Source organism: Danio rerio, chromosome 14 (assembly GCF_052040795.2).
Source record: "Danio rerio strain M-AB ecotype USA chromosome 14, GRCz13ab, whole genome shotgun sequence".
Lineage (NCBI taxonomy): Eukaryota > Metazoa > Chordata > Actinopteri > Cypriniformes > Danionidae > Danio > Danio rerio.
The window spans coordinates 41,990,066-42,002,500 of record NC_141034.1 but is presented as its reverse complement, the minus strand read 5'-3'; the positions used below and the strand labels follow the sequence as shown (position 1 = coordinate 42,002,500).

At 32.9% G+C, this 12,435-nt stretch overlaps 1 protein-coding gene and 1 long non-coding RNA gene across 2 annotated transcripts in view; one reads left to right on the top strand and one right to left on the bottom strand.

Moving 5' to 3' along the window:
- The window catches only part of LOC147834009 (uncharacterized), a 2,419-nt gene extending 815 nt beyond the window's left edge, over positions 1–1,604 (top strand). Inside the window, exons 1-3 of the long non-coding RNA XR_015507825.1 lie at positions 1–767; positions 977–1,025; positions 1,119–1,604. The exon at positions 1–767 is cut by the window's left edge and continues 815 nt beyond it. This is a non-coding gene — a long non-coding RNA (uncharacterized LOC147834009). The remainder of the gene's footprint in view (positions 768–976; positions 1,026–1,118) is intronic.
- Positions 1–12,435, bottom strand: part of pcdh1b (protocadherin 1b) — a 305,780-nt gene that overhangs the window by 123,613 nt on the left and 169,732 nt on the right. Inside the window, 1 exon segment of the mRNA NM_001443932.1 lies at positions 6,337–6,556. Within this exon segment, the coding sequence (NP_001430861.1) occupies positions 6,337–6,556 (220 nt within the window).

Sequence of the window (12,435 nt, the reverse complement as noted above, 5' to 3'; positions counted from 1 at the left end):
TGTTTAAATAAATACTACTCTAAATATTTGAGGATATCAACACAAATAATATATGTGTATATGACTAAATATAAATATAAGTGTACAGTCCTCAAACCATTTTGTGTCAAAACTTCAAAATAGCTCACAAAGTTTGAGCTAACTTATCGGGTTTTACAGTGTATAGCAAAAGATTGTTGAGATAGTTAGGACACTGCATTGCATTTAAATTTTCAGCATTCAGTCTTCCCTGTCATCTGTTCTTTCAGAAATCACTGCAATATGATGATCTTTATCTCAAGAAACACTGAAAAAAAATTCAAAGTTGATTTCTTGGATTTACTTAATTTATTTAAGGTAAATGGTTGTAAACAGTTTATTTGGGCTGAATTTAAACAAAAATATTAAGCTAAACATTATTTAATTTAACTTGTTTGTTTAAATTGAACATAAATAGTTGGCAACAATTTTGCAGACATTTTTTTCCAGTGAACAATTATTAAAATTAATACTGATTAGTATTAGTATCAGTGTTAAAAACAGTTGACAGTAAATGTATTTACTGTCAACTGTATCATCAAGGGTGCAATAAATTGTTCAAAAGTGAACAAAAAGTATTAAAATATATAAAATAAAGACTTTTATAGTGTATATAAAAAAATAATAATAATGTAGCATACACTGTAAAAAATGCTGGGTTTCCACAATTCTTTCATGTTGTACCAAAGCAAACTGATTAAGTTAAAATTTTACAAATTAATTTACAAATTAAATTTTTACAAATGTAAGTGGACAGAACAGGGACGGGCAAACTCGGTCCTGGAGGGCCGGCGTCCTGCACAGTTTAACTCCAACTCTTATCAAACACAACTGCTTATAGATTTCTAGTGATCTTGAAGACACTGATTGGCATGTTCAGGTGTTTTTGATTAGAGTTGGAGCTAAACTATGCAGGACACCGGCCCTCCAGGACCAAGTTTGCCCACCCCTGGGATAGAACAATCAAGTTTTTGAAGAATTGTGTTGGTTCATCTAATTTTTTAAGCGTATGCTGTTACTCGAAAACTTTGTCAGCAAAAAAAAAAAACTAAAAATGTCTTACAGTCTTACAGTGTCCACAAAACTATGAAGTGCGTAAGCGAAAATGTTATTAAGATTGATAATCACAAGAATCATCATTAATAATTTTGTGGTTGTAAACTTTTTTGTCAACAAAGAATACTTAAAAAAAGTCAAAATCTTATAGTGTCCACAAAACTATGAAGCACTGGAGATGAAATGTTTTCAATATTGATAATCACAAGAATGCTCAATGATTGAGTTCTAATAATAATTGATCACAAAACAGCAAACATCATAATATGATGACTTACTGTATAAGGATCTTGTGACACTAAAGACATGGAGTAAATCCACTCTTAAATCACAGGTATAAATGGAATATAACATAAGGATTAAAAACAATTATTTAAAATGTAAATAATATTTCACAATATTATGGCTTTTAATGCATTGTTGTTCAATACAAACTTTTATGAGTAGGGAGACTTAGACACACACACACACACACACACACACACACACACACACACACACACACACACACACACACACACACACACACACACACACACACACACACACACACACACACACACACACACACACACACACACACACTGCGGCTGGTGGCACCTGCCATGGGCTTCTGTGTGCAGCTGTGTGTGTACAGATGCCATAAGTGAGACCTGTCTGGATGACCCTCCCTGCAGACACACACACACATACACACACAGTCCTGGAGCTTCGGGAAAAGCACTGATGTGGGAAGACAGCCATGACATTTAGGCCTCAGTCCACCTCAGTTTCTTAGTCATACTCCGTCTTCTTTTTCTTTTTTTTTTCCACAAAAAAATTGTGTCCTTCTTTGAGCTGATACTATTTAGCTTGTTATTTTATTCTCTGGTTATTAGCAGCATGCTTTTTCCATGTTGTGCTCTTTTTAAAAAATTACCAGGATTGTATTTTTAGGGTTTAACATGCGCCATACCAATGTTTTAAAAAAATAAACAGTAAACTGTAAAACCCAACTGTAAACTTTATCAAATGAAATTAGTGTAGTCAACTCAACATTTACTAAACAATAATTTTACTGACTTGGAAAGAGTTTTGAACTCAGTGTTGAAGTTAGTTTATTTATTTAATAATTAAGTTAATTACTTCAAATTAAATGGAGTAAATTCACAGTACTCATATAGAGTAGTTTTTTTTTTTTTTTAACTCAGAAGTTTCTAGCAATCGGTTTCCTCAAATGGTTTGAGTTGCCTTAACTTATTGAGTTTTACATTTCTTAGTTTGCTTGAGTTCTCTTCATTTATTGGGTTTTACTTTGCTTGAATTGCCTGGTTTACTCAAATGTATTAAATTCATGTTACTCATTAGGATCAGTATCGGAACTTAAATAGATTGTTGTAAGCGGTTTCCTCAATAGGTTGGAGTTATCTTAACTTTTTAAGTTTTACAGTGTATATAAACTATAAATAAAGTGTACAGTCATTTAGATTGGGATAAGGAGAGTGACTTTTTTATGTTGTTAAATTAAAGAGTGCCTATTATGAGCCTTCCATAAAGTGTAACACAGCTCTAAGTGAATGAAAACATCCAGCTGAGGTTTAAATCCTTGTGAGAGTCAACACAGAATTGAATGAATGATTTGTTATCAGTGTTGGATCTTTTGCCTGTTCTTGTAATTGCTACGTGTGGCTTGTAATCGCTTATCTATTATAGATCAGTGCTTATACTGTATCCTTTAGGTTAAATCTTTATGGGGCTACTCACATATCACATCTAATCATTGACAATGCGACACATATTTTCACTTCCTTTACCGATTTAAAGGAAGCTCACTGTGAGTTCTCGATCCTCTGCCGTTTGTCACCGATATGCCCACCAACTTTGGGCACTGTGTGGATTAATACTGAGTGCGTGTCATTGTTATTACGTGGGGTTTTTGTTAAAAATATAGTTAAGAAAAGAGTATATGCTGATGTTTAGCTGCATTGCTTTAATGCATTCCTGCATTGAGCTCACACATATACTCTGTACTCTGACTACTTCATAACCATGTTAGGCATTTCTCTCCATCTCACACTAAATCCAGTCGACCAATCACAACAGGGTGGGTCATCGGACCAATCAGTGCAGATTAGCATCTCGCAAGCTAGTGGTTTGGGAACAAATAATACATTGAACAAGTCATATGGGAGTCTTTGGGATAATTAGGTAAAAGTAAATGCATATTATAAGACAATGGACGTGTTTTTTGACCTTGCATGCATATCAGCCTGTTGTTGGATAACCCAAAACCAAAATATGACATTTTATAATGCAAAATAGAGGCTTTTTAAGGGTTTTCATTGTCCAATATTATATTGATTATGTACATGTATGTATGTATGTATTATGTTTATTCAATGTTTTCAATATTTAATATTAGTTTTACTATTATATATTACTGTAACTATTTTGATTAATTTAGTTATTGCATTCTAGCTAAGTGGGAAAAAAATAATGTAAAAACCTCTAAAATACAATCCTTTTATTTATTTATTAATGTACTTGCAAAATTGCTAAACTTTTTTGTAACACCATGCCACAAGAACTGTTTACTGAACTTAACTTTATTAAACCCTGACTATTTTTTTGTGCATTTCGTGTCCACGCATACACTCGTGTCCGCACATACACACTGATGAATTCCGCGGTAATTGAAATTCTAAATGTTTTCAATGCCAGGCTGCCTTTTGGCTATGACTTCCACCCTCTCAGAAGCTGTTGCTGAGGATTCTTGGCCCGTTCGGGAGCACCTCCGCCTGGGCTGCTCCCTACAGCTACAGCGGAGGAGGATTACATGAGGTCTTCACGCTGTGCATGCGCTAATATGAATGGGTCATTGCAATATCTTGCCAGGAATTAATGCATTTTTTTTTACATGTGAATGAGTGTTGATAAAGCCCACAAAGTTTGAACGAACAACATATTTAAATTCGTAGTTAATTTGCTTAAATTCTGACATTCAGGTCACATAAAATGTTCACAGTGTTTAAGAATTCAGATTGGCCTTATTTAGCTTTTTTTTTTTTTTTTTGCTTTGTTTTAAAGTAAAGAGAGACTGTGTGTGTGTGTGTGTGTGTGTGTGTGCAGGGAATAGAAGTAAATCAATAATTTCAGTTCACTAGCAGCTGTTACTTCAAAGCAAGACACTGCAGGTGATTAGGGTAAAAACAAAAATGCTAATAATTATCTTCATACTTTCCCATATGGTTGATTACATTAAGAATTGATTTTTTTAATAATATATATCACAATTTGTCTAAAAGATTGTTTAATTTAGCAAATGAGCCTGTATTTAATCAAATCTGCAATAATTTGCATACATTTCAATCACAAAAATCATTGGATAAAGTCTGACTCTATATAAGTTCTATAGAAAGCTAATTGTGAAGTTATTTTATAGAGGTGTGAACCTACACTTGTTTTACGGATCGGTTCGGTTAAAATTATCATGCTATCAGTTTGATTCAATTCGATATCTCAGGGCATTGTTGATGCTTTCCATACACTATGTTATATTTTACTTCACAGCACACAAAAATCCTTGTATTAAAATGTATAATTTTATTTGTAATACAATATTGTCCTTTTTAACACAAGCAGTCATATACAGTCTTTTTTTTAATTTCCCAAATGATGTTTAGCAGAGCTAGGATTTTTTTACAGTATGTCTGATAATATTATTTATTCTGAAGAAAGTCTTATTTGTTTTATTTCGGCTGGGATAGAAGCAGTTTTTGTTTTTTATTAACCATTTTAAGGTCAATATTATTAGCCCCTTTAGCATTTTTTTTTTTCTATAGACTACAGAACAAACCATTGTTACACAATAAATTGCCTAATTACCCTAACCTCCCAAGTTACCCTAATTAACTTAGTTCAGCCTTTAAATGTCACTTTAAGCAGTATAGAAGTGTCTTGAAAAATATCTAATCATATATATATTATTATTATTATTTTTCTTATATATTTTTTTATTTTTTACTGTCATCATGGCAAAGTTAAAATAAATCAGTTATTAGAAATGGGTTATTAAGACTATTATGTTTAGAAATGTGTAGAAAAAATCTTCTCTTGGTTAAACAGAAATTTAACAAAATAAATAAATAAACAGGGGCGCTAATAATTCTGACTTCAACTGTATATGAACTGTACTTTAATTTTACCTGCTCGAAGAAAACCCTCTTTTTGAATGCATCAAACAAAACTCAAGTACATGCACTGAACAACATGAGTATTTAAAGCCAAATATTACTTTGAGTGTTGTCAAGCAAGTTGTTAAACAGCTATGAGGTGCTGGCGCTGTTCACCGATAAGTGACACTGATAAACAGACGCGGCAATTACAGCTGATCCATGATAGACGCAGTAGCGAAAACTCACTCTGCCGACACGCTCGTGTCTGAATCCACAAGTATCGCTATAACAGCAGAGAGAGGAAAGGAAACGTCAAGCCAGCAGGTCAAAGAGGCCACAGTAAGAGAAAGCGAAAGTGAGAAAGATAAATGGCATTTACTTTCATTTTCTCCACAGCACTGAAATAGGGGATTCTGCTGTAACTTTTGTGTCAGTGAATGACTGTCTAGTATACACACAGTGAGTTTCTGCTTTTTAATTACTTGCGCTCACCTCCCTCGCCATAGCATACTATGAGATAAATGATGTCAGTACCTAGTAACCGGTTAGGATTACTAAACCGATACCAAATTGTCTGCACCTGCATCGTGATGCACAGAAGAATTAATTAATTTTGACACCCCTACTCTTTTATTATGCCATACTGCAATTAAAAATATACTGCCAGAAACAAAATACTTTCTCACAATTTTGTGAAGATAAAATATTGTATATGATATGTAAAAATCTTAATAATAGATAAAAACATCACTGTATAATTGTAAGCAAAGCTGAAGTGGAGATTTATGGCTGAGCAGGTGAAAAGAAAACACTTTTAGAGAAGTTGGCCTGCTTACGGCCTAAATTGTAATTGAAATATTCCTACTTAAATTGCTTAAGTAAGATAAAAGTACCACTTAAAAGTTTATACTGAATATTTTGTAACCACTACATCTGAAAAAAACAATAATGAAAAGCCAAAACTCTCCAAACTGACAGGTGCATGAAAACAGTGTGTTTGCCTGTATTGTTTCGCCATTTAAAAAACTCAAACTTTGAGATGCAGAAAATGTAAAAGAAAAGAGATGGAGTGAAAGTAAAAGGAGGGGGACACGCCACCTCTTCTTACCGTTCTCGGGGTGTTCCATCTCTCCAATGCTGCCGTCCGGGGTGGTGCGCTCGTAGTGGTCTTCGGGAAGGGCGAGGGGGCCGATACGGGGCCCTGAAGAACTCTTACTGCTGGGCGTCTCTGACTCTTCCAGACCGCTGTCATAGTAGCTGTGCTGAGAGGGGTCCTGAAGATCCTGCGCCTGATTGGCTGTGGAGAAGGTCACTCGGCGATGTGGGAGCTGTGATTGGACAGAGAGAGAGAAGTCAAAGTTCAGTGGACGAGCCGATGACATTATCACGTTAAAAAGGGTACATTTTAGGTTATTAAAATGTAACCACCATGTATTATATACCACCAGTAAAACAAGTTTTTAACCCTTGTGTACTGTTGGGGATGTTTTTATCCACTCTGGGGTGATTTTTGAGTCTTAATTTGGCCACAGCTTTCTCTGTGTTTCAGCAAATGGAATGATTTTTGGTAAAAAAAGTATATATATATGTATATATATATATATATATATATATATATATATATATATATATATATATATATATATATATATATATATATATATATTTTGACACATATTTTGGGAAAATGCTTTGACTTTTTTTCAAAAATTCAACAATACACTGAGCAAATGTACCACCATTTTGTTATGTTCAGGGCTGTTTTAGCCCCATTACCCTTCATTATGAAGACATTGTAAGATGTGATTGCAAAGCTATGACAGCAAATAATCATGCATTCATAATTTTTGCTGGTTTTCCCTTTTGGGAAGAGGTACACTTTTATATAGACCTTAGCACACTTATCTTGATATGTCTGAGGAAATCAAAATAAACAGCTGAGCTGTCAGAACATAGTATGCATAGTAAGTGTATTTATGCACGCACACTATAATCTGGCATTTTAGTTCATAGAACTCCATATAAAGCCATATACCTTTTTTTTTTGGACAGCCCTATCTAGAGGGTTAGTGCTGCCAACTGATGATCAACAGTAAAAATTACACATTTTACCTCTTGCCAACACGGAAAACCACCAACAATCAAGAATGCATGATTATATGCATGATTTATATATATATATATATATATATATATATATATATATATATATATATATATACACACACACAAACACTGCCGCTCAAAAGTTTGGGGTCATTTCACAGTTTTACAATTTGTACTATATTTTGATTAAGTAAATGCAGCCTTGGTGAGCAGGAGAAGCTTATTTTATAACATTTAAAAATCCTACTGACCCCAAACTTTTGAACGGTAGTTAATATATATATATATATATATATATATATATATATATATATATATATATATATATATATATATATATATATATATATATATATATATATATATATATGTGCTGCCACAAGGGTAGTCAATTTTAACAGTATGCAAAGGTTAAAAATAATATTTTTAATTAATGACCTTTTCGTCAGACATTAAATTAACCCAAAGTGACAATAATGTATGTGTAAATAAATAAACAAAGTGAATAATAATAAAAAAATAAACAATAAAAAAAGTATGTTTCAAATAAGGTATGTTACATTTCCTGCTATAAAAACAGAATTAAAAAATTAGATAAAAATGTTTAGCATAAAAACACTTTAATTGCAATAAGAACACATATTTAATAAGCATAACTTTTAGACCAAACTTTTGATCGCTGATATATGTCAAGCATCCCAACAATAATAAAACATTTCTTAATGTATAAAGAAGTATTTCCCTCCCATTAGCACTCAGCAGGCAGATGCTGCTTCCCATCCAAAACCACATCCACTAATCTAAAAGGCAATGTTGATCTACGCAATAATCGCAACTCGTGTTCCATCTTTATGAAGATCCACAGCCGTTAGCAATTACGCGTTATTTCCCTTACGTCTATATAAGTATGCATCCCATCACGAGAGCAAATCCCTTAGCACACGCTCGTTGTACATCCCAGAGCAGCACACACACACGCACACACCCAAGGCTCAGTGAGGAGTGTATTAAGCAAGTGTTAGCTAAATCCAGTGTGACTGCAGAAGCCAGGTTTGATAAGGATGATAGAAGCCACAGCTCTCCCGCAGGAGAAGCCCACACTTCACACCCCACCCTTCCCTCCGACCAGAGAATAGGACATTTCGTCAAGATGGAATGAGACAGCTCGCAAATTGGCATTTGGAGCTAGACGGAGACCACTGTCAGCCACCCGGCTCTGCGAGACACATCCACCCTCCACATACCAATCACGAAACCACAAACCTTCAGAGAGAGAGAGAGAGTAAAAACAAGAAGAAGAACTCTACTCATCCTCTCGCCGTTATCAATAATACAGAGATGTTCCTCTACCGCATCTCTCTTTTTATTTTTTGACTTTCAATCTCTCTTTCTTGCGCCACGCTGTGGAGTTTGCCACAGGGAGACACGGCTTCTTGGTTTCTCCCTCCCTTTCCACTTCTCAGCCTCCTCTTCACCTCCACGCGCGGGTTGAGAGCTAAGCGGCAATGTTTGTTTTGTTTATTCTTTTACAAGGTAAACACGTTCTTGCGTAACACTCCTCACGCTGCTAGAAAGTGTTCTGAAGTGGAAATCTGAATGAAATATATGGAGAGAAATAATGGGTTGTGCTTCTATACATGTTTAGAATGAAAGTATTTAGGGGTTTAGAATCAGTATCATCAAGTCAAATTTATGACTTTTAAGACCCTTTTAAGACCATTATGAATTAAGTTTTAGACTTAAACAGGACTAAACACCAATGAATGGCAAACAAAAAGTAAATATTTCTTAGTGACATACTTTAATGTGTCAAAATAAAACAAATTATACTTGTATACACTTTCACCACAGTATTTCTTTCCTCTTTTTTTTTTAATGACAGGTTTAACATTGTTAAATGTATGTTTCTTTTGCGGAGGGAACTACATAAATAATCAAAAATATTGATTTGTTCGCATTTGTTCTAAATTTGATTGAGTATAACTTCTATTCAACTTAAAGCATTTCTGTTATAAAACTATATATATATAGTTAATAACAGAGATATATTGTTCTGTTATTATCATGAGGAACTGTCTAATTGTTTTTAGTTTACTTTCCCTGATTTTATTAAGATGGATTGTTGGTGACTGGCTTTTCTTGGACTGAGGAAAATTAAGACCTGTTTAAAATGATTTAAGAACTACAACCCAATATATCAGTGAATTTAATACTATTTAAGGCCTTAAATTTAAGACATTTAAAAAAATGTTAAGACCCTGCGGACACCCTGCTGTTAGCTATAGTAAACTTCGAGACAATTACAAAATTCTCATTTAGTAGATACAGGTATTCAAAATGTGCACTTTCTCACTACTTTTAGTATGGATCAATTTTATTTATGGCATCACTGCACTGTAAATACATGCTACTTATTTTACTTAGAAAAAAATAAGAGTATTGATAAATTGGATATTTATTAGAGAAGATTATTTATACTTGTAAATATTTGGCATTTTTGGAGGATGAATAGGGTCACTGTGGTGAGAAACCCAGTAAAAGTGTAACTATCTTATTTTATTTATGTATTATTCTTGTTGTTGTTGTTTTACCACTATTATTTTTTTGTAAGCATGCCTTTTTATTTATTGAGGTTATTTTATTTATCTGTGTTTATTGGATTTATGATAGCAACAATTACTGTAACTGCCGCTGTTGGGTAGGGAAAATGGGATGTTAAATGGATGTAAAAATGTGTAAACTGATAGAACTGTTTAATTATTGAAGAAAATAAAATATATATAATCATAAAAAAAGAAGAGTAAACCAGTTGACTTTACTTAAATAAAACGAGTAAGGTCGTTGTATATTGGGTTCTTTAAGTTGACAACTTAATTTTTATAATTTTCACACAGTGAAAATTTATTTGAAGGGATGTTCACCTGAAATAGAATAATCTGTCGACTTTTAGTTATCCTTAATTTGTTCCTAACCTTTTTCATTTTTATTCTTCTGCTATGCAAAAAAAAAAAAAAATAAAGATATTTTGAAAAATGTTGAAACCCTGTAACCATTGACTTCCATAATGTTTTTTTTTTTTTTTTTTTTTTTTTTTTACAATTGAAGTCAAAGGTTACATTTGTTCAGCTTTCTAGAAAATATATTCTTAGGAGATACACAAAAGAAAGAACCCTCAAGTTGTTCCAAACTTTGAGTTTGTTGATCATCAAAGAACATATCATGGTGAGTAAACAGTGAGTAGATTTATATTTATGGGGGAATTTTCCCTTTTATAATTTTAAGGCAACAGGTTTACTCATTTAATGTCAACTAATTGTGTATATCCAATTAAATACCCTTTAGTATCTCAGTATCTTTAGTAAGTATTCCACCCCCTTACAAAACACTGCTAAAATGAATCAATCATACTAAGGGTTTACCTGAATACTTGTATTTACAAAGAAAATAAAAATTTGCTGTCACATGGTGATATGAACTCCTGTTTGTTTATTAGTCATAACAATGAGTGGTGGAAACCCCCCCAAAAGCAGGATGCTGAAACATGCTGTGCTCATGTACATTCACCTACGGCAAGCCCCAAGGACAAAATGCATTGCACACATACATATATACACTGTCAGCAAACTAGGAAGTCTGTTACAACTGCAATTTTCTTTATGGTGAATAGAGCATACTACACTTCATAGGTGTTCAACATCAATGTAAATATGCTTTCTATTTGGGTTTACTTAAGTCTGATTTCACGTTACTGTTACACAAACTGCCGCAAATGGAAAAAAAAAATGTTTTGTTGAAAATAGTTGGGATTACCTTTTGCAGAGGCTGTGAATCAAAGATAAAAATGTGGTTAATAATTTCTACTTTTTCTTTTAATCACAAGATGCCAGAGGTATTAATTTTGTTATGTCTGCATATATTGTTTTTGACTCAAAATGCTATTGAACTGTTGACTTTTATGAATCACCAATGACTACAGTTTTGCTTAAAAATATTCTTCAATTTTCTTCTAAAGCCAAAAAAATGGTCACTCAAACCTTGGATGGCCTGAGGCTGAGTACAATACCTGCACATTTTCATTTTCTTTCAGCTTAATCTAACACTATCTGCCAGTGACAGAGCTCTGGAGTAACACAAAGCCTGGCCAGGTGACCCTGCTGTCCAACATAAGCCAACATCCATCCACTATCCAACATAAGCTTAACTCTTTGTTGTCAAACCTATATAATTAACACCGCTCAGAAGACAAATAACAGCTAGTCCTCTGAGAAAGTGATGTTTTTACGTTTTCTGAAAAAAATGACAATTGTTTAGTGGGGGGCCATTACTCTGGGTCTTCTTTCCTATAATTGCAATTTTTTAAAGTGCTGTCATTTCTATATGTTTGTAATTTCTGTACAGAGTTCAGAATAATTTTCAGAGTCAAAGCAGCTATTCCAAGATGATTTTATAAATCTTCCAAATTAAACAAACAGAGAGACTTTTTAAAACACACATGACTAAATGAATACGACATATTTTATGTGGGTGTATCTATAACGATATAAAAAAAGCAAAATAATAATAATAATAATAATAATATACAATGCTCAGCAAAAATGATCCCACCCATTCTGAAAATGTACATTTTATCTAATTATTTATTTATTTATTTATAATTGCTTGGTGAACATAGGAAATATATTTAATATTTTTATAATGTATAGATTTTTTAAAACAATATTTAATCACCAACAATCTTTATCAATACATAGATAATGTAATTAAATTCATGCAAAATATTGCCATTAATTAATTTCTCTTTGTTCTTTTTAGAAAACGTTTCCCCAAACATTTCAATTTGGGCTACAAATTTTTGGACCATTATCCTTTGTTTTATATATATATATAGTTTAATCTTTCCCAAATGTCTGTTTAACTGAGAGAATATATTTTTCAACACATTTCTAAACAAAAGTTTTATTAACTCATTTCTAATAACGTTTGATCTTTGCCATGATGACAGTAAATAACATTTAACAAGATATTTTTCAAGACACTTCTACACAGCTTAAAGTGACATTCAAAGGCTTAACTAGGTTAATTAGGTTAACTAGGCAGGTTA